The sequence below is a fragment of the Pseudoliparis swirei genome, chromosome 19 (genome assembly GCF_029220125.1).
Source record: "Pseudoliparis swirei isolate HS2019 ecotype Mariana Trench chromosome 19, NWPU_hadal_v1, whole genome shotgun sequence".
NCBI classification, from domain to species: Eukaryota; Metazoa; Chordata; class Actinopteri; order Perciformes; family Liparidae; genus Pseudoliparis; species Pseudoliparis swirei.
In genome coordinates, this window is record NC_079406.1 from 1,185,973 (window position 1) to 1,207,802 (window position 21,830).

General features: G+C 47.9%; 2 protein-coding genes and 1 long non-coding RNA gene across 3 annotated transcripts in view; 1 reads left to right on the forward strand and 2 right to left on the reverse strand.

Annotated features, from left to right (window-relative positions):
• LOC130209256 (uncharacterized) overlaps positions 1-4,718 on the forward strand; it is a 5,800-nt gene extending 1,082 nt beyond the window's left edge. The window contains exon 3 of the long non-coding RNA XR_008834575.1: positions 4,583-4,718. This is a non-coding gene — a long non-coding RNA (uncharacterized LOC130209256). The remainder of the gene's footprint in view (positions 1-4,582) is intronic.
• The window catches only part of LOC130209250 (platelet-derived growth factor receptor-like protein), a 6,607-nt gene extending 1,649 nt beyond the window's left edge, over positions 1-4,958 (reverse strand). The window contains exons 1-5 of the mRNA XM_056438792.1: positions 4,626-4,958; positions 3,827-3,969; positions 3,608-3,750; positions 277-428; positions 1-190 (exon numbers count right to left, since the gene is read on the reverse strand). The exon at positions 1-190 is cut by the window's left edge and continues 104 nt beyond it. Of these exons, the coding sequence (XP_056294767.1) occupies positions 1-190; positions 277-428; positions 3,608-3,750; positions 3,827-3,969; positions 4,626-4,707 (710 nt within the window). The 5' untranslated portion in view covers positions 4,708-4,958. The remainder of the gene's footprint in view (positions 191-276; positions 429-3,607; positions 3,751-3,826; positions 3,970-4,625) is intronic.
• Positions 4,959-5,658: 700 nt separating this feature from the next.
• LOC130209246 (cationic amino acid transporter 2-like) lies at positions 5,659-17,785 on the reverse strand. The gene is made up of 11 exons (XM_056438784.1): positions 17,416-17,785; positions 16,731-16,886; positions 11,814-11,973; positions 11,589-11,725; positions 8,666-8,888; positions 7,733-7,869; positions 7,543-7,645; positions 7,329-7,456; positions 7,085-7,251; positions 6,325-6,433; positions 5,659-6,238 (listed from the first exon to the last, which is right to left on the reverse strand). Exons 1-11 carry the CDS (start codon positions 17,783-17,785, stop codon positions 6,111-6,113), a joined length of 1,818 nt encoding a protein of 605 aa, XP_056294759.1. The 3' UTR covers positions 5,659-6,110.
• Between the last annotated feature and the right edge of the window lie 4,045 nt (positions 17,786-21,830).

A 21,830-nucleotide genomic window follows, 5' to 3' on the forward strand; every position in this document is an offset into this window, starting at 1 on the left:
GTGAAGCCCCTCTGCACGTGGAAGGAGATCTCCGACCCGTCCACCGCCACCTCCGCCGGGGGGAACTCCCGGTGCAGCGTCACCGTGGCGTCGGGCGACGTCACCTGGCAGGGGAGCAGCGTGGGCCAGTTGGTCCTCAGCTGGACGGCCTGGTAGTAATCCGACGACGGCACGAACAGCTCCCGGGGATCTGGCGGCGGCGGGGAGAAGACGAGGCACGCGGACGGTGAGATGACGCCAGAGACTCAGAGGCGCACCGACAAGCTGGCGCCTCACCGGGGAAGAACACGAAGACGGACACGGCTCCGTCGTAGTCCTTCCTGCAGTCGGTGTCTTCACAGGTGGAGGGGTAGCAGGTGTAGCGCCCCGTGTCGGCACCGGTGGAGTTCACCAGGGTCAGAGCGCCGTACCGCTCGTGTTGGACCAGCCTGCAGAGACAGAGAAACACACGAGAGTGGGAGCTGTGACATTCATATTGAGTTATTAAGTCATATTGTTGAACAGCATGCACCTGGGTTATGTGCAGGAGGAGAGGTACAGGACCAGCATGCACCTGGGTTATATGTAGGAGGAGAGGTACAGGACCAGCATGCACCTGGGTTATATGTAGGAGAGGTACAGGACCAGCATGCACCTGGGTTATATGTAGGAGGAGAGGTACAGGACCAGCATGCACCTGGGTTATATGTAGGAGGAGAGGTACAGGACCAGCATGCACCTGGGTTATATGTAGGAGGAGAGGTACAGGACCAGCATGCACCTGGGTTATATGCAGGAGGAGAGGTACAGGACCAGCATGCACCTGGGTTATATGTAGGAGGAGAGGTACAGGACCAGCATGCACCTGGGTTATATGCAGGAGGAGAGGTACAGGACCAGCATGCACCTGGGTTATATGCAGGAGGAGAGGTACAGGACCAGCATGCACCTGGGTTATATGTAGGAGGAGAGGTACAGGACCAGCATGCACCTGGGTTATGTGCAGGAGGAGAGGTACAGGACCAGCATGCACCTGGGTTATATGTAGGAGGAGAGGTACAGGACCAGCATGCACCTGGGTTATATGTAGGAGGAGAGGTACAGGACCAGCATGCACCTGGGTTATATGTAGGAGGAGAGGTACAGGACCAGCATGCACCTGGGTTATATGCAGGAGAGGTACAGGACCAGCATGCACCTGGGTTATATGTAGGAGGAGAGGTACAGGACCAGCATGCACCTGGGTTATATGTATGAGGAGAGGTACAGGACCAGCATGCACCTGGGTTATATGTAGGAGGAGAGGTACAGGACCAGCATGCACCTGGGTTATATGTAGGAGGAGAGGTACAGGACCAGCATGCACCTGGGTTATATGCAGGAGGAGAGGCAGGACCAGCATGCACCTGGGTTATATGTAGGAGGAGAGGTACAGGACCAGCATGCACCTGGGTTATATGTGGAGGAGAGGAACAGGAGCAGCATGCACCTGGGTTATATGTGGGAGGAGAGGTACAGGACCAGCATGCACCTGGGTTATATGTAGGAGGAGAGGTACAGGACCAGCATGCACCTGGGTTATATGTAGGAGGAGAGGTACAGGACCAGCATGCACCTGGGTTATATGTAGGAGGAGAGGTACAGGACCAGCATGCACCTGGGTTATATGTAGGAGGAGAGGTACAGGACCAGCATGCACCTGGGTTATATGTAGGAGGAGGTACAGGACCAGCATGCACCTGGGTTATATGTAGGAGGAGAGGTACAGGACCAGCATGCACCTGGGTTATATGTAGGAGGAGAGGTACAGGACCAGCATGCACCTGGGTTATATGCAGGAGGAGGTACAGGACCAGCATGCACCTGGGTTATATGTAGGAGGAGAGGTACAGGACCAGCATGCACCTGGGTTATATGTATGAGGAGAGGTACAGGACCAGCATGCACCTGGGTTATATGTAGGAGGAGAGGTACAGGACCAGCATGCACCTGGGTTATATGTAGGAGGAGAGGTACAGGACCAGCATGCACCTGGGTTATATGTAGGAGGAGAGGTACAGGACCAGCATGCACCTGGGTTATATGCAGGAGGAGAGGTACAGGACCAGCATGCACCTGGGTTATATGTAGGAGGAGAGGTACAGGACCAGCATGCACCTGGGTTATATGTAGGAGGAGAGGTACAGGACCAGCATGCACCTGGGTTATATGTAGGAGGAGAGGTACAGGACCAGCATGCACCTGGGTTATATGTAGGAGGAGGCAGGTACAGGACCAGCATGCACCTGGGTTATATGTAGGAGGAGAGGTACAGGACCAGCATGCACCTGGGTTATATGTAGGAGGAGGTACAGGACCAGCATGCACCTGGGTTATATGTAGGAGGCAGGTACAGGACCAGCATGCACCTGGGTTATATGTAGGAGGAGAGGTACAGGACCAGCATGCACCTGGGTTATATGCAGGAGGAGAGGTACAGGACCAGCATGCACCTGGGTTATATGTAGGAGGAGAGGTACAGGACCAGCATGCACCTGGGTTATGTGCAGGAGGAGAGGTACAGGACCAGCATGCACCTGGGTTATATGTAGGAGGAGAGGTACAGGACCAGCATGCACCTGGGTTATGTGCAGGAGGAGAGGTACAGGACCAGCATGCACCTGGGTTATATGTAGGAGGAGAGGTACAGGACCAGCATGCACCTGGGTTATGTGCAGGAGGAGAGGTACAGGACCAGCATGCACCTGGGTTATATGTAGGAGAGGTACAGGACCAGCATGCACCTGGGTTATATGTAGGAGGAGAGGTACAGGACCAGCATGCACCTGGGTTATATGTAGGAGGAGAGGTACAGGACCAGCATGCACCTGGGTTATATGTAGGAGAGGAGGTACAGGACCAGCATGCACCTGGGTTATATGCAGGAGGAGAGGTACAGGACCAGCATGCACCTGGGTTATATGCAGGAGGAGAGGTACAGGACCAGCATGCACCTGGGTTATATGTAGGAGGAGAGGTACAGGACCAGCATGCACCTGGGTTATATGCAGGAGGAGAGGTACAGGACCAGCATGCACCTGGGTTATATGTATGAGGAGAGGTACAGGACCAGCATGCACCTGGGTTATATGCAGGAGGAGAGGTACAGGACCAGCATGCACCTGGGTTATATGTATGAGGAGAGGTACAGGACCAGCATGCACCTGGGTTATATGTAGGAGGAGAGGTACAGGACCAGCATGCACCTGGGTTATATGTAGGAGGAGAGGTACAGGACCAGCATGCACCTGGGTTATATGTAGGAGGAGAGGTACAGGACCAGCATGCACCTGGGTTATATGTAGGAGGAGAGGTACAGGACCAGCATGCACCTGGGTTATATGCAGGAGGAGAGGTACAGGACCAGCATGCACCTGGGTTATATGTATGAGGAGAGGTACAGGACCAGCATGCACCTGGGTTATATGTATGAGGAGAGGTACAGGACCAGCATGCACCTGGGTTATATGTAGGAGGAGGAGGCAGGTACAGGACCAGCATGCACCTGGGTTATATGTAGGAGGAGTCAGGTACAGGACCAGCATGCACCTGGGTTCTGTGCAGCTCGCCGTAGCGCCGCTCGGCTCACCTGAGCCGCCCCTCGTCGTCCTCCTCCAGGTACTTGGGGACGCTCCACCTTACGGGCCGGCCCCGACACCTCAGCGCCAAGGCGCCCCCCGCCTGCACGCGGATGGAGTCGCCCACCTTCTTGAACCTCCCTCTGGTCAGCACCTGCACTCGCCGGGCACCACACAGGTCACGGCTCTGCGGCCGCTGGACATCCCAGAAGCCACCGGGTCCTTTGTACCTGTGTGAGGACCGTCGGAGCCGGGGCTCTGATCCTGGGCTTGGCGGTCCCGGCTCGGGGCCCTTTGTGGGTTGATTTGGGTTTGCTGGGCTTCCTCCCGGGAGGAGCGGTCCTCTGCTGGTGGGGGTCATCCTGACAAAGAGCTGCGGCAGAGAAGCGATGCTCCCATGGAGACATGGATGCAGCTGAATTGATATCTTGGTCACAATAACAATGGCTCCTTGTGGCTGAAGGATCTGGAGTTCTTCTTCAAAGTGGAGAAAATCAAGTTCTCGACAGCAGGAGAGATTTGAATCTCCTCTGGGTCCGATCACACTTTGATAAACTGAAGACGCTCTCATTAGATTTATAAACCATTTCTGTGACCTTTGACATTTCTTTTTTTTCTTCTTTTTATTATTTACAAAAAGGGGGAAAAAGCTATTGAAGTTGTCTTGACGCTGTTGTAGGAATTAATAATTGTAATAATTTACAATTTCTCAAACTCATAACTGGTTTCTTGTTTGACTGTTATCTCCTGCACCATTTTCACTTTTGTGTAATGTGCTTTTTGACAATTGAAGCAGTGAGATTTGTTCCATTTGTTTTGTGTTGGGGGGGAAATGAAAAATGACAAGTAGAATGTATAACTGTGTTTAACTCTGTATAACTCTGCTTTTGAGAATAAACACCATTTACAAAAAGAAGAACAATAACAATGGCATCACGGCGGATCAGTGTACATATCTCTTCTCTTCTTTACCTCCGTGGCTCCAGGAACCCACGTTCCCAGGAGAGCTCAGTGAATAAAGTCACTTACCGAAGTCGCAGATGAAGCCGCACACGAGCAGCGCGCTCAGCACCGCCCCCCCGCGGGACCCCGACACCTTCGCCCGAGGCATGATGGACCGCTGGAGTTCTGTCAACGTGGAGTCTGTGGAGCGTCGGTACGGCACAGGGAGCGGGCTGCGGACACCGGGGAGGAGCTCCTGAAGCGAGCCGTCGGCTGGTTGAGTGTCGTCCTCCTCCTCCTCCTCCTCCTCCTCCTCCTCTCAGAGCGGCGTCAGGGCCCCAAATTCCTCCCGACTGGCTCAATGGAGGCTTTCAGGCCTGTCCGGACCAATGAGGGCCCGGAGGCCGAGGCCCCTCGGGGTGAAAGCATGCGGCCTGTTTGCTTAGCTGCTGGACTGGAAGGAGCCAGGAACACGGGGGGGGGGGGGGGGGGCTGGAAACATGGGGTGCCCAATAAACCCGTAAAACCAACATCTAGTGATCGTCTTCAAATGAGTTAAAGCAAAGGCTTTACCAGTATTACACTAGGTACATCATCGTCATCATCATCATCGTCATCATCATGCAGAAGAATTTAGGAACAATAAGGATTAACTTTTTTGACGGCTATATTTTGGGGGTGCATTCTACAGTATCATGCATTATTGACATGATAGTGAAACAATGTGAAATCTACTTACATTGAAGCCGATGTTTAAAACACAACAACCTGCTGTAGAGATGTGAACTTAAGACTTTAGGCTACAGCATATAAGTACAATTGACAATATATCTATATTCCTAATATATCTATACTACCAACTACCACTTAATTATTTACTTAAATACACTTAAATCTCTTCACTTTAAATACACTTTAAACTGACTATTTTTATATTTATATTCTTAATTCTCACACTGTGTTGGTTGTGGTTCATGTTGTTTTTTGTCGCACCGTGAGAGAAATGAGCTCCACGTTGTCCTCTTGAAAACTAGATTCTTTCTTTTTAATTAAGGAATACATTTACAAAATATAATTAGAAAACATGTACAGTTTGCATATTTACACTTTGAAACAACAATTTAAGTTAATCTTTCAACACAGTGAGAGCAACAACACAACAACAGATTTCCAGTATCTACATTGTACTTTTGTGCAGTCTAAATCTACATGATGTGTATAGAAGTATTGTTATTCATAATGGTAATTAGATTTGTAAAAAAATTCCAATACATTTCTATATTTTACAATTGATATGAAAAGTGTAAACTTGTGAACAGTAATCAACAGGAAGGTGTAAACGACTGTGATCATAGACCTAGAGTCTCAGGGACGTTGATGTCCAGAAACACTCGAGATGTAGATGAATTCAGACGCCGTCACAAAGTGGAATAAACGTGAACGTCCACCGGCCTGACCGCGGCCCGCCGGTTGAGCCCCGGTGTCAACGCTGCGGGAGCCAATCAGCAGAGCTGCATTAAAACAACAGTTACAAACACACTGTAACATCTCACTCTGCTCATCCAGGTGAGCTCAGAACTTTTCTTCTTTGACGATGTCCCCGTCCGCGGTGCCGCTGGCGGTCGGGATCCTCTGGGTGTCCTTGCGGCGCTGCCTCTGGACGCTGTTACGGACGCCATAGCCGAAGTAGATGATTAACCCTGGAGGAGGAGAAGAGGGGGACCGTCTCAGTCCTGCAGCTGACTCCATGGAGGACTCAAGCTTTCAAGCAGAAATCTGTTCTTACCCACTAACATCCAGATAGCATATCGTATCCACGTCTCTGTACCGAGCTGCACCATCAGGTACACGTTGATGAAGGTGCTCACCAACGGCAGAGCGGGGAGGAAGGGCACCTGAGACCAGAGGGGAGAAGATGTGGGAGGGTTCTTCATGTCTGTGAAGCTGCGTTTAGATCCTATGAGTAAAGTCAACGTACCGACGCGAGTAGGTTGCGATTGACGCGAATTTTCACCGGACGGCGCGAATGATGCGAATAGAGCGAAGCGGAAAATTCGCCTCAAGTTGAAATATTTAAACTCTGTCCCGACGGCGAGTTGCGAAGGCCAATCAGCGTTGAGCTGCTCCTCCGTTGGTGAATCTAACTGCTCTAGTGGAGCTGGAAGAGACATTCATTCAGACTAGAGGTGAAAGCCCCCGAGCTGTGTGAGCCTACGGGTGATGTCATCTATAAATATATATATATATATATGGTATTAATGTTATGAACCCAAACACGAGGGCGTTAGATGTTCAGAAGTTAGTGGGTTGTCCTCAACAAGTATAAAGTAGAACTAGTGGTTAGTTCTGCATGGTTGATGAAGGAGATGATAACTGTTTCCACGGAGTGAAGCCATGGAGATAAGCCCCGCCCCATATAAGCCCCGCCCCCTCTAAAGTAGGACTACTCGAAAACTGGTCAACTCACACGCGAGTGAAGCGTTGCGAATATTCCTCAACTCTTTTGCTGTGAACGCAGCTTTAAGAGGCGCTCAGGCGGCTCTCACCATGAAGGAGGCCTTGTTGGTGTTCTGTGGGTGCCTCCAGATGAAGAACGTGTTGAGCAGCACGATGAAGGCGAGGACGCACACCAGCACCAGACTCCAGGCCTCCATGTTGGACAGAGCATCGAGGGCTTGAGTCAGGGTGACGCACAGCGCCACCAAACATCCAACTGCAGGGAAACAAGAAGAGACGTCAGAGAGACCACAGCTTCCAGAGCAAAGACATTGCACTTTTTGAATGTCTTACCAGCGATTATCGTCAAGATGGTGACTCTTCTCGAGGTGGATGGATTGGGAGTTGACGGAGGACTCAGGAAGGAAGACTTTTTAACTTCTATCTTTAGGTCTGTGTCTTCAGAAGGACCCTCCTGGTACCTTGATTGGGAATAAATGAACTGGCTTCATAAAAACCACGTGATACATTTCCTCCGTGGGAGACGAAGCGGACGGACGTGATTTACCGCAGTATTAAGATGCATATGGCCACGAGTGTGTAAGCAAACAACGTGCCGATGGACATCATCTCCACCAAGGCCTCCAGGTCAAACAGCAGAGCCATGATGGCTGGAGACGACACAGAGGCACACGGTGTTACGACATGAGGTCTGTGAAGATCGCCACGTGGACACTGAAGCTGAGGAACACCTGTACCTGACACAATCCCAGACGAGATGGTCGCGATGGCCGGACTGCCCTTGGAGGTGACTTTAGTCAGGGGTTGGAACAGCAGGCCGTCTCTCGCCATGGCGAACAGCACCCGGGGCATCGGGAACATGGAGCCCAGCAGGCTGCAGAGACAGTGACATATGTTGAGTAACAGGCCTTTGTTCTCCTGTTGGTTAGCTGGTGCAGTCTCTTTAAGTGAGGGGCGCTGTCTCTTTAAGAGAGGAGTGCAGTCTCTTTAAGTGAGGGGCGCTGTCTCTTTAAGAGAGGAGTGCTGTCTCTTTAAGAGAGGTGCTCTGTCTCTTTAAGAGAGGAGTGCAGTCTCTTTAAGAGAGGGGCGCTGTCTCTTTAAGATAGGAGTGCTGTCTCTTTGAGAAAGGGGCGGTGTCTCTTTAAGAGAGAGGGGGGCTGTCTCTTTAAGAGAGGTGCTCTGTCTCTTTAAGAGAGGGGCTCTGTCTCTTTAAGATAGGAGTGCTGTCTCTTTGAGAAAGGGGCGGTGTCTCTTTAAGAGAGGGGCTCTGTCTCTTTAAGATAGGAGTGCTGTCTCTTTGAGAAAGGGGCGGTGTCTCTTTAAGAGCATTGTCTCTTTAAGAGAGGAGTGCTGTCTCTTTGAGAAAGGGGCGGTGTCTCTTTAAGAGCACTGTCTCTTTAAGAGAGGAGTGCTATCTCTTAAACAAAGGAGCACTGTCTTTTTAAGAGAGGGGCGCTGTCTCTTTAAGAGAGGAGTGTGTGAAGGTGCAGTAAGCAGGCTGAAGACAACATCATTTATTCTTGTTTTAACCGAGTACTTGTTAAATAAAAGTTGCAGAACGACGTGTTTCTGAACGTTTTGTTCCACGGCTCAGCGAAGTGAGACACCTGAAGCCCAGACATAGTTTCCTCCGATGACATCGCGTCACATGACCTCCGGCGGCCTCCTACCTGGTGGACAGGGCGCACAGCGACCCCACGGCCACCACGTATTTGGCGGGCGCCCAGCCGATGTAGTCGAAGGCCGCCGGCAGGGGGCTCTTCTCGCTGAGCAGGTAGTAGGGCATCATCAGGGTGAGGGCGGCGGACACCGCGAAGTAGGCCAGGAAACAGATGAGCAGCGAGGCCACGATGGCCACGGGGACGGACTTCTGGGGGTCCTTCACCTCCTCACCTGCGGAGAGGAGTCAGACACCACGGTCAGCTGGGGGGAAGGAGAAGGACGTAACACCCCACACATATGACGCAATAACAACTGGAATAGTTTCCTACCCAACGGACGAGCATGGAGCTGTTACCCCTTTGTATGAATGTAACATGACTGAGTCGCCTTGGATACATAGCTCCTCTCTCCTTAAGGACGCTTAGGATACACTGAGCTCCTCTCCTCTCTCCTTAAGGACGCTTAGGATACACTGAGCTCCTCTCTCCTCTCTCCTTATGGACGCTTAGGATACACTGAGCTCCTCTCTCCTCTCCTCTCTCCTTATGGACGCTTAGGATACACTGAGCTCCTCTCTCCTCTCCTCTCTCCTTATGGACGCTTAGGATACACTGAGCTCCTCTCCTCTCCTCTCTCCTTATGGACGCTTAGGATACACTGAGCTCCTCTCCTCTCTCCTTATGGACGCTTAGGATACACTGAGCTCCTCTCTCCTCTCCTCTCTCCTTAAGGACGCTTAGGATACACTGAGCTCCTCTCTCCTCTCTCCTTAAGGACGCTTAGGATACACTGAGCTCCTCTCCTCTCTCCTTATGGACGCTTAGGATACACTGAGCTCCTCTCTCCTTATGGACCTTTAGGATACACTGAGCTCCTCTCTCCTCTCCTCTCTCCTTAAGGACGCTTAGGATACACTGAGCTCCTCTCTCCTCTCTCCTTATGGACGCTTAGGATACACTGAGCTCCTCTCTCCTCTCTCCTTATGGACCTTTAGGATACACTGAGCTCCTCTCTCCTCTCCTCTCTCCTTAAGGACGCTTAGGATACACTGAGCTCCTCTCTCCTCTCTCCTTATGGACGCTTAGGATACACTGAGCTCCTCTCTCCTCTCTCCTTATGGACCTTTAGGATACACTGAGCTCCTCTCTCCTCTCCTCTCTCCTTATGGACGTTTAGGAGACACTGAGCTCCTCTCTCCTTATGGACGTTTAGGATACACTGAGCTCCTCTCTCCTCCTCTCTCCTTATGGACGCTTAGGATACACTGAGCTCCTCTCTCCTCTCTCCTTATGGACGTTTAGGAGACACTGAGCTCCTCTCTCCTCTCCTCTCTCCTTATGGACGCTTAGGATACACTGAGCTCCTCTCTCCTCTCTCCTTATGGACGTTTAGGATACACTGAGCTCCTCTCTCCTCTCTCCTTATGGACCTTTAGGATACACTGAGCTCCTCTCTCCTCTCTCCTTATGGACCTTTAGGATACACTGAGCTCCTCTCTCCTCTCCTCTCTCCTTATGGACGTTTAGGATACACTGAGCTCCTCTCCTCTCTCCTTATGGACGTTTAGGATACACTGAGCTCCTCTCCTCTCTCCTTATGGACGTTTAGGAGACACTGAGCTCCTCTCTCCTCTCTCCTTATGGACGCTTAGGATACACTGAGCTCCTCTCTCCTCTCCTCTCTCCTTATGGACGTTTAGGATACACTGAGCTCCTCTCTCCTCTCTCCTTATGGACGTTTAGGATACACTGAGCTCCTCTCTCCTCTCCTCTCTCCTTATGGACATTTAGGATACACTGAGCTCCTCTCTCCTCTCCTCTCTCCTTATGGACATTTAGGAGACACTGAGCTCCTCTCTTCTCTCCTCTCTCCTTATGGATGTTTAGGATACACTGAGCTCCTCTCCTCTCTCCTTATGGACGCTTAGGATACACTGAGCTCCTCTCCTCTCTCCTTATGGACGCTTAGGATACACTGAGCTCCTCTCCTCTCTCCTTATGGATGTTTAGGATACACTGAGCTCCTCTCTCCTCTCTCCTTATGGACGTTTAGGATACACTGAGCTCCTCTCTCCTCTCTCCTTATGGACGTTTAGGATACACTGAGCTCCTCTCCTCTCTCCTTATGGACGCTTAGGATACACTGAGCTCCTCTCTCCTCTCTCCTTATGGATGTTTAGGATACACTGAGCTCCTCTCTCCTCTCTCCTTATGGACGTTTAGGAGACACTGAGCTCCTCTCTCCTTATGGACGCTTAGGATACACTGAGCTCCTCTCTCCTCTCTCCTTATGGACGTTTAGGATACACTGAGCTCCTCTCTCCTCTCCTTATGGACGTTTAGGATACACTGAGCTCCTCTCTCCTCTCCTCTCTCCTTATGGACATTTAGGATACACTGAGCTCCTCTCTCCTCTCCTCTCTCCTTATGGACATTTAGGAGACACTGAGCTCCTCTCTTCTCTCCTCTCTCCTTATGGACGTTTAGGATACACTGAGCACCTCTCTCCTCTCCTCTCTCCTTATGTACGCTTAGGATACACTGAGCTCCTCTCTCCTCTCCTCTCTCCTTATGTAAGCATTTACATCTCTCCATCACGCATTACTAACTCTGCTTCCTTCCATCCTGGAGAGGGATCCTCCTCTGTTTCTCTCCTGAAGGGTTCTTACCTTTTTAACCCAGAAAGGTTTTTTTCTGTTTTTTGGGGAGTTTTTCCTGATCCGATGTGAGGTCAAAGGTCAAAGGTCAGGGGTGTCGTATGTGTCCAGAGTGTAAAGCCCTCTGATGGGCGGTTGTGATTTATGATATCGGACTATATAAAATAAACTAATTTGAGTTAAATAAAGTATTATGTGTATTTGATCTCATCTACTGGTACACAAACAAAACGTGTATATATTTAATCACGTGGATAAAGACATCGACCTCTGACCTGTCGTAGCGATGCAGTCAAATCCAACGAAGGCGTAGAAGCAGGTGGCGGCGCCGGCCACCGTTCCACTGATGCCGTACGGGAAGAACCCCCCCACTCCGTACATGCTGGTCACATTGGCAGGCGAGCTCAGGTTCCTGCACACAGGCAGCGTTGATAAGTGTTTATATATATACATGAATATATATGAAGGTATTCATGTGAGAAGGGATCCATTACTTGAACTCCGCAGTGGCGTTGATCAGCACCTCCTCACTGATGCTCCAGTTGGACAGATCTCCCTTGATGAAGCCGGAGATGGCCACGAACACCAGCACCAGGATGTTGACGAGAGTGAAGATCTTGTTGATTGTTGTTGACTCTTTCACTCCGAATGCCAGCACACCTGAAGAGGAAAACATGGCGGATGGCATTTTATTTTGTGTAGCCTATAAACACGACCGTTCAAAAGTTTGGGGTCACTTAGAAATGTCCTTATTTTTCAAAGCATTGTTTTTTCCAATGAAGATGACATTAATGAATCATAAATACTCTCTAGTTAATGTGTACATGACTATTCTCTGGTGTTAGTGAAGTCTCTACAAAGGTGTGTAGAGGCCCATCTCCAGTGTTCTAATGGTACATTATGTTATCGCCTTAGAAGACTAGCGGAGGGGTAGAAAACCCTTGAAACCCTTTTGACGTAAGTGCAGCTGAAAACAGTTTTGCTGGTGAGAGAAGCTATAAAACTGGCCTTCCTTGGAGCGTTGTGGTTTATAACGTTGTGGATCATAACGTTGTGGTTCATAACGTTGTGGTTCATAATGTTGTGGATCATAACCTTGTGATTCATAACGACTTGATTCATAACGTTGTGGCTCATAACGTTGTGATTCATAACGTTGTGGTTCATAACATTGTGGTTCATAACGTTGTGGTTCATAACGTTGTGATTCATAACGTTGTGATTCATAACATTGTGGTTCATAACGTTGTGGATCATAACATTGTGGTTCATAACATTGTGGTTCATAACGTTGTGATTCATAACGTTGTGATTCATAACATTGTGGTTCATAACGTTGTGGATCATAACATTGTGGTTCATAACGTTGTGATTCATAACATTGTGGTTCATAACGTTGTGGTTCATAACGTTGTGATTCATAACATTGTGGTTCATAACATTGTGGTTCATAACGTCGTGGTTCATAACATCGTGGTTCATAACATTGTGGTTCATAACGTTGTGATTCATAACGTTGTGATTCATAACATTGTGGTTCATAACGTTGTGGATCATAACATTGTGGTTCATAACGTTGTGATTCATAACATTGTGGTTCATAACGTTGTGGTTCATAACGTTGTGATTCATAACATTGTGGTTCATAACATTGTGGTTCATAACGTCGTGGTTCATAACATCGTGGTTCATAACGTCGTGGTTCATAATGTTGTGGATCATAACGTTGTGGTTCATAACGTTGTGGTTCATAACATTGTGGTTCATAACGTCGTGGTTCATAACGTTGTGTTTCATAACGTTGTGGTTCATAACATTGTGGTTCATAACGTCGTGGTTCATAACGTTGTGTTTCATAACGTTGTGGTTCATAACGTTGTGGATCATAACATTGTGGATCATAACGTCGTGGTTCATAACATTGTGATTCATAACATTGTGGTTCATAACATTATGGTTCATAATGTTGTGATTCATAACATTGTAGTTCATAATGTTGTGGATCATAACATTGTGGATCATAACATTGGGGTTCATAACGTTGTGGATCATAACATTGTGGTTCATAACGTTGTGATTCATAACATTGTGGTTCATAACGTTGTGGTTCATAACGTTGTGATTCATAACATTGTGGTTCATAACATTGTGGTTCATAACGTTGTGGTTCATAACATCGTGGTTCATAACATCGTGGATCATAACGTTGTGGATCACAACATTGTGGTTCATAACGTTGTGATTCATAACGTTGTAGTTCATAACGTTGTGGTTCATAACATTGTGGTTCATAACGTTGTGGTTCATAACGTTGTCGATCATAACGCTGTGGTTCATAACGTTGTGGTTCATAACATTGTGGTTCATAACGTCGTGGTTCATAACGTTGTGATTCATAACGTTGTGGTTCATAACGTTGTGGATCATAACGTCGTGGTTCATAACGTGATTCATAACATTGTGGTTCATAACGTTGTGATTCATAACATTGTGGTTCATAACGTTGTGGTTCATAACGTTGTGATTCATAACATTGTGGTTCATAACATTGTGGTTCATAACGTCGTGGTTCATAACGTCGTGGTTCATAATGTCGTGGATCATAACGTTGTGGATCACAACATTGTGGTTCATAACGTTGTGTTTCATAACGTTGTGGTTCATAACGTTGTGATTCATAACGTTGTGATTCATAACATTGTGGATCATAACATTGTGGTTCATAACGTTGTGATTCATAACATTGTGGTTCATAATGTTGTGATTCATAACATTGTGGTTCATAACATTGTGGTTCATAACGTTGTGGTTCATAACGTTGTGATTCATAACATTGTGGTTCATAACGTCGTGGTTCATAACGTCGTGGTTCATAACGTTGTGGATCATAACATTGTGGTTCATAACGTTGTGGTTCATAACGTTGTGGATCATAACATTGTGGTTCATAACGTTGTGATTCATAACATTGTGGTTCATAATGTTGTGGTTCATAACGTTGTGATTCATAACATTGTGGTTCATAACATTGTGGTTCATAACGTTGTGATTCATAACGTTGTGGTTCATAAAGCCGTGGTTCATAACGTTGTGGTTCATAACGTCGTGGTTCATAACGTTGTGATTCATAACATTGTGGTTCATAACGTTGTGATTCATAACGTTGTGGTTTATAACGTTGTGGATCATAACGTCATGGTTCATAACGTTGTGATTCATAACATTGTGGTTCATAACATTGTGGTTCATAACGTTGTGATTCATAACATTGTAGTTCATAACGTTGTGATTCATAACATTGTAGTTCATAATGTTGTGGATCATAACATTGTGGTTCATAACGTTGTGGATCATAACATTGTGGTTCATAACGTTGTGATTCATAACATTGTGGTTCATAACATTGTGGTTCATAACGTCGTGGATCATAACGTTGTGGATCACAACATTGTGGTTCATAACGTTGTGGTTCATAACGTTGTGGTTCATAACGTCGTGGTTCATAACGTTGTGATTCATAACGTTGTGGTTCATAACGTTGTGGATCATAACGTCGTGGTTCATAACGTTGTGATTCATAACATTGTGGTTCATAACGTTGTGGTTCATAACGTTGTGATTCATAACGTTGTAGTTCATAATGTTGTGGATCATAACATTGTGGATCATAACATTGTGGTTCATAACGTTGTGATTCATAACATTGTGGTTCATAACGTTGTGGTTCATAACGTTGTGATTCATAACATTGTGGTTCATAACATTGTGGTTCATAACGTCGTGGTTCATAACGTCGTGGTTCATAATGTCGTGGATCATAACGTTGTGGATCACAACATTGTGGTTCATAACGTTGTGATTCATAACATTGTGGTTCATAACGTTGTGGTTCATAACGTTGTGATTCATAACATTGTGGTTCATAACATTGTGGTTCATAACGTTGTGGTTCATAACGTTGTGATTCATAACATTGTGGTTCATAACGTCGTGGTTCATAACGTCGTGGTTCATAATGTCGTGGATCATAACATTGTGGTTCATAACGTTGTGGTTCATAATGTTGTGGATCATAACATTGTGGTTCATAACATTGTGATTCATAACATTGTGGTTCATAACGTTGTGGTTCATAACTTTGTGATTCATAACATTGTGGTTCATAACATTGTGATTCATAACGTTGTGGTTCATAACGTTGTGATTCATAACGTTGTGGTTCATAAAGTCGTGGTTCATAACGTTGTGGTTCATAACGTCGTGGTTCATAACGTTGTGATTCATAACATTGTGGTTCATAACGTTGTGGTTCATAACGTCGTGGATCATACCATTGTGGTTCATAACGTTGTGGTTCATAACGTCGTGGTTCATAACGTTGTGATTCATAACATTGTGGTTCATAACGTTGTGGTTCATAACGTCGTGGATCATAACATTGTGGTTCATAACGTTGTGATTCATAACATTGTGGTTCATAACGTCGTGGTTCATAACATCGTGGTTCATAACGTCGTGGATCATAACATTGTGGTTCATAACGTTGTGGTTCATAACGTTGTGGATCATAACATTGTGGTTCATAACATTGTGATTCATAACATTGTGGTTCATAACGTTGTGGTTCATAACGTTGTGATTCATAACATTGTGGTTCATAACATTGTGGTTCATAACGTTGTGATTCATAACGTTGTGGTTCATAAAGTCGTGGTTCATAACGTTGTGGTTCATAACGTCGTGGTTCATAACGTTGTGGTTCATAAAGTCGTGGTTCATAACGTTGTGATTCATAATGTTGTGGTTCATAACGTTGTGGTTCATAACGTCGTGGATCATACCATTGTGGTTCATAACGTTGTGATTCATAACATTGTGGTTCATAACGTCGTGGTTCATAACGTCGTGGTTCATAACGTCGTGGATCATAACATTGTGGTTCATAACGTTGTGGTTCATAACGTTGTGGATCATAACATTGTGGTTCATAACATTGTGATTCATAACATTGTGGTTCATAACGTTGTGGTTCATAACGTTGTGATTCATAACATTGTGGTTCATAACATTGTGGTTCATAACGTTGTGATTCATAACGTTGTGGTTCATAAAGTCGTGGTTCATAACGTTGTGATTCATAACATTGTGGTTCATAACATTGTGGTTCATAACGTTGTGATTCATAACGTTGTGGTTCATAAAGTCGTGGTTCATAACGTTGTGATTCATAACGTTGTGGTTCATAACGTTGTGGTTCATAACGTCGTGGATCATACCATTGTGGTTCATAACGTTGTGATTCATAACATTGTGGTTCATAACGTCGTGGTTCATAACGTTGTGATTCATAACATTGTGGTTCATAACGTTGTGGTTCATAACATTGTGGATCATAACGTTGTGGTTCATAACGTCACCTGACAGCAGCAGGACGAGAACAGCAGCAAAGACGTCCGGGTACGGCGCGAGGCCGGGGAGGTGTATGGCCGCGTTGCCTTCTAAGAACTTGGATATGACGCCCCCGATGAGGTCATCGAACGTCCCGCTCCACGCCAGAGCCACGCTGGATGTCCCTGAGAGGAAGATGCAATAAATGACACAGCCTTTAACTGAAGTCGTAAACAGAACACGGTCCTGGTGATAGGTCCTCCGTCCCCGCTTTATGGCTCTGTTATTTCACAGCAGGGTTAATGACACGAGGGCAAATGAATGAAGTGGCTTTTTTTTGTTGTGAAAAACATTCTTCGTATGTACTTTTTTTTTGTTACGGTGAAAAGCCGTTAAGAATGTGCAGGACGAGCAGGTTGAAGGTTACTGTGATTAAGAGGCTCGTGTTGATGGTTGATCATTTATAGGTCCCAGAGTTCCCAGTGAGACAAACATTTAACATAAAGAGAGAAGAATGTTTTGAATGGAAATCAAAAAAAGTTTTCCCAGAAATGAATATTAAAAACCGAGATTATATTGAAATTATATACTTTTTTTCCAATGCATTTTTAGCTGAAGGCAACTTTTTAAAGGGGCCGCCGCCTGCCTGGCTGACAGATAGACAACACAATCTGCTGCAGGAGATACGGTGTGAAACGAGCCGGTGCGGCTTACCGATGACGTAGGAGAGCAGCAGATTCCACCCGGTGATAAAAGCCAGCAGCTCTCCGACAGTCACATAGCTGTACAGGTACGCGGAGCCGGTTTTAGGGACCCGGGACCCAAACTCTGCGTAGCACAGCCCGGCGAATATGGAGGCCACGGCGGCGATCAGGAAGGAGATGATGATGCTGGGTCCGGCGCTGTCTCGGGCCACCTCTCCAGACAGGACGTAGACCCCGGCCCCCAGGGTGCTGCCCACGCCCAGGGCCACCAGGTCCAGGGTGGTCAGGCATCGGTTGAACGTGGACTCCTCGCCCTCCGGCTCCACGGGCTTCCTCTGAGACAGGCTGACCAGCAGAGACTTGGCCCACGAGCAAGACATGCCGCTGCTTCTGTCGCGGCGTTTGGACCGGGATGGAGGGAAGAAGAAGAAGACGAAGTGAGTGTGGTTTGATGTTGTGGAGAACGAGAGGGAGTAAATGGGAGAAAGAGTGAGGGGAGAGGAGTGGGAAGGGAGGGCAGCGCGGTGAACCTGCCGGTGAATAATTGTCAGGTCAGCTTCACTGTAGAACATTTACTCTTCAAAGAGAACTTCTCCAAGTCGGATATTTATGTAACAGGGGCAACAGTAGCTATTAATTACGGCGCCGAGGTCAGGGGTCAACACATCACGGAGACTCGGACCCATTCCATTCTAATTAATCTTTCTTAATCACGATTTGAGGATCAAATGTAATTAAATTGCTAATATTTCCCTGTATTCACATGGACACACAAACCCTGGAGCACTCACCTGTAATCTGTCGCTTCACAGGCGCTCAGAAGAGACAATTATAAGTCAACCCCTTATATCACATTATTATTCTGTTATACGCGCCCTTCTTTATCACCCCGATGATACGATAAGTGCTGAAGCTGGACTTTTCATGTCCGCCCACAGCTCCAAAGCAACGCCCCCCCCCCCCCCCACGTGAACTGCACTTCAACCTTCAATTACTTACACAATTACTTCCGTGAGCGTTCCTGATAAGGGAGGATTATCTATAATTAGTTTTTCCCTGTAAGGCAATCACTAATAAATACGTCTGCTTAAATAAAGCATGTGGGAGACGATGTTCATCAACTGGAGCTCGGTGGAGAGAGTGGAGCCAAAGGCGACAGGCCAGTCGGTGCATATTTATATGACAACAATAACAATAAATAAGCAATATGAGGATTTTTGATACCCGATAATTTCATTGTAGGTTTTGTGAGTATTTTTGGCCATTTGTTTACTTACAATAAGAATAATTTATAATATCAGCTGATTCATCCTGAAGCCAAGCAGCAACGGCTGTGGTTGAGATCACTGATGCAGTGTTGACATGTTGACATGTTGACGTGTTGACGTGTTGACGTGTTGACGTGTTGACGTGTTGACGTGTTGACGTGTTGATTTTCATCCTTTTCTTTTCCTGTTTGGAACGACGACACCAGCTGCAGTCAAGAAGTTTGTTTTTTATAGTTTTTTTTACTTCTGAGCTTTGAGTAATTTGGCTTTTTAACTCACATTTACAATATTTAACCCACATTCACAGTTTCTGACACGGCGTGGAGAAGAGACATGAAGAGAAGGAAATTAACCTTTCTAAACCTTGCCGCCCAATTGGGGTGAAATGTACACATTATGGTTAAACTGTGTAAAACATTACAATAAACATGAGCAAATAAATTGATGTTCTACATTAAATTAAACAACTGCTTAGACATTTTCTTCTAGGCGAAGTTGAAACTTCTATTTTTGCTGTGTTTCAACTTAATTTACTCTTAACCAGTAACACATATATACAGATCTGAACAAAAGCTCACATGTTGCCTTTATTAAAACACCAACTTTATTCAAACTGCCCGTGTGGTTGCAGATACACACCCTGTTTAGTTTGGGTATTTTATTTTCGAGCAGAAATCTAAAAAAAGATGTAATTTTTTTAAAGGTTAACAAACATCAGAGTAAATCAAACTGGGATTATTCAATATTCACATTATTTAAATGTGACTCTTGTAGTGTGAGCCACGGCTTCGTCTCCTGATGATTAGTTTGGCCTTCACACTGGACACAAACATCGATGACTTTGGATTTTGTCCGACACGTATAGAAACCAATAAAACCGAAACATCTGAATGTGGCAATGCTAGAAACTGAGAAAACATCTCCAGTGACACATACCAATAAAACATGGCTATTTATTGTAATAAGAAATTACTTTGATGCTCTTTATCTTTATAGCACAAGTCCAAACTGAGTTTACAAGCAGCTTGCACTTTACAAGGATGCAGAGTTGCACTGTTCAGTACTCAGAGTGCGTTTACATGCATGGGAAAGAAGTCCGTGACCTTGTAGGAGCCGGACTAACGGTCCTGAGACAGGACATGAGGTCACGGTGGAGTCTCGCTGCCCCGTGCACCGACCTGCAGGCGTGAGCCGGACTAACGGTCCTGAGACAGGACATGAGGTCACGGTGGAGTCTCGCTGCCCCGTGCACCGACCTGCAGGCGTGAGCCGGACTAACGGTCCTGAGACAGGACATGAGGTCACGGTGGGGTCTCGCTGCCCCGTGCACCGACCTGCAGGCGTGAGCCGGACTAACGGTCCTGAGACAGGACATGAGGTCACGGTGGAGTCTCGCTGCCCCGTGCACCGACCTGCAGGCGTGAGCCGGACTAACGGTCCTGAGACAGGACATGAGGTCACGGTGGGGTCTTGCTGCCCCGTGCACCGACCTGCAGGCGTGAGCCGGACTAACGGTCCTGAGACAGGACATGAGGTCACGGTGGGGTCTTGCTGCCCCGTGCACCGACCTGCAGGCGTGAGCCGGACTAACGGTCCTGAGACAGGACATGAGGTCACGGTGGAGTCTCGCTGCCCCGTGCACCGACCTGCAGGCGTGAGCCGGACTAACGGTCCTGAGACAGGACATGAGGTCACGGTGGGGTCTCGCTGCCCCGTGCACCGACCTGCAGGCGTGAGCCGGACTAACGGTCCTGAGACAGGACATGAGGTCACGGTGGAGTCTCGCTGCCCGTGCACCGACCTGCAGGCGTGAGCCGGACTAACGGTCCTGAGACAGGACATGAGGTCACGGTGGAGTCTCGCTGCCCCGTGCACCGACCTGCAGGCGTGAGCCGGACTAACGGTCCTGAGACAGGACATGAGGTCACGGTGGAGTCTCGCTGCCCCGTGCACCGACCTGCAGGTGTGAGCCGGACTAACGGTCCTGAGACAGAACATGAGGTCACGGTGGAGTCTCGCTGCCCCGTGCACCGACCTGCAGGCGTGAGCCGGACTAACGGTCCTGAGACAGAACATGAGGTCACGGTGGGGTCTCGCTGCCCGTGCACCGACCTGCAGGCGTGAGCGGACTAACGGTCCTGAGACAGGACATGAGGTCACGGTGGAGTCTCGCTGCCCCGTGCACCGACCTGCAGGCGTGAGCCGGACTAACGGTCCTGAGACAGGACATGAGGTCACGGTGGAGTCTCGCTGCCCCGTGCACCGACCTGCAGGCGTGAGCCGGACTAACGGTCCTGAGACAGGACATGAGGTCACGGTGGAGTCTCACTGCCCCGTGCACCGACCTGCAGGCGTGAGCCGGACTAACGGTCCTGAGACAGGACATGAGGTCACGGTGGGGTCTCGCTGCCCCGTGCACCGACCTGCAGGCGTGAGCCGGACTAACGGTCCTGAGACAGGACATGAGGTCACGGTGGGGTCTCGCTGCCCCGTGCACCGACCTGCAGGTGTGAGCCGGACTAACGGTCCTGAGACAGGCCATGAAACAAAGCGTCTTCACAGAGAGCCAGAGTGCAGCCGGCTGCACTCTGGCTCTCTGAAAGTAGCCGTCGCCTCCTCGCCTCCCTCCACCAGGAATTTCAGCTCCCTAATCCCTCCTGGCATCTGCACGCTCACAGTACCTTTGAACCAGACTTAAAGCTCAGGCTCCCTATCTGCAGATCTCATTGGGTGAGATATTGTTTCCTAATGAAACAACATACGCACGTAATGTGCAGCTTTATGATCGGAGGGTTGATCCGCATCACGGAGCTCAGATATCCATCACGTGTTCTACAGGTAAAGAGAAATCCAGCATTCAGAATGAGAAGTCCAAGCAGAGGTCCAGTGTTGAGCTCTGACTGGTCCTGGTATTCAGTACATGAGTTGTTTACCTTGTCTTCAGGCCCGCGAGGAGCGACCGCTGGGGGGAACCGCCAAACGAAGCACAGATATCCGTGCGGTCGGCCTGGATGAAGGAAACTCGATGTTTTCCTGTGATATATACACTCCGGCCCTGTGTGGCCCTCCCACTCAGGGGACTCAGTCACAAAGTAGCCGTTCTCAGGCCCGGGTTCATAATGCGCTCTTTATGGCGCGAGCACGGGGGGAGAAGGAA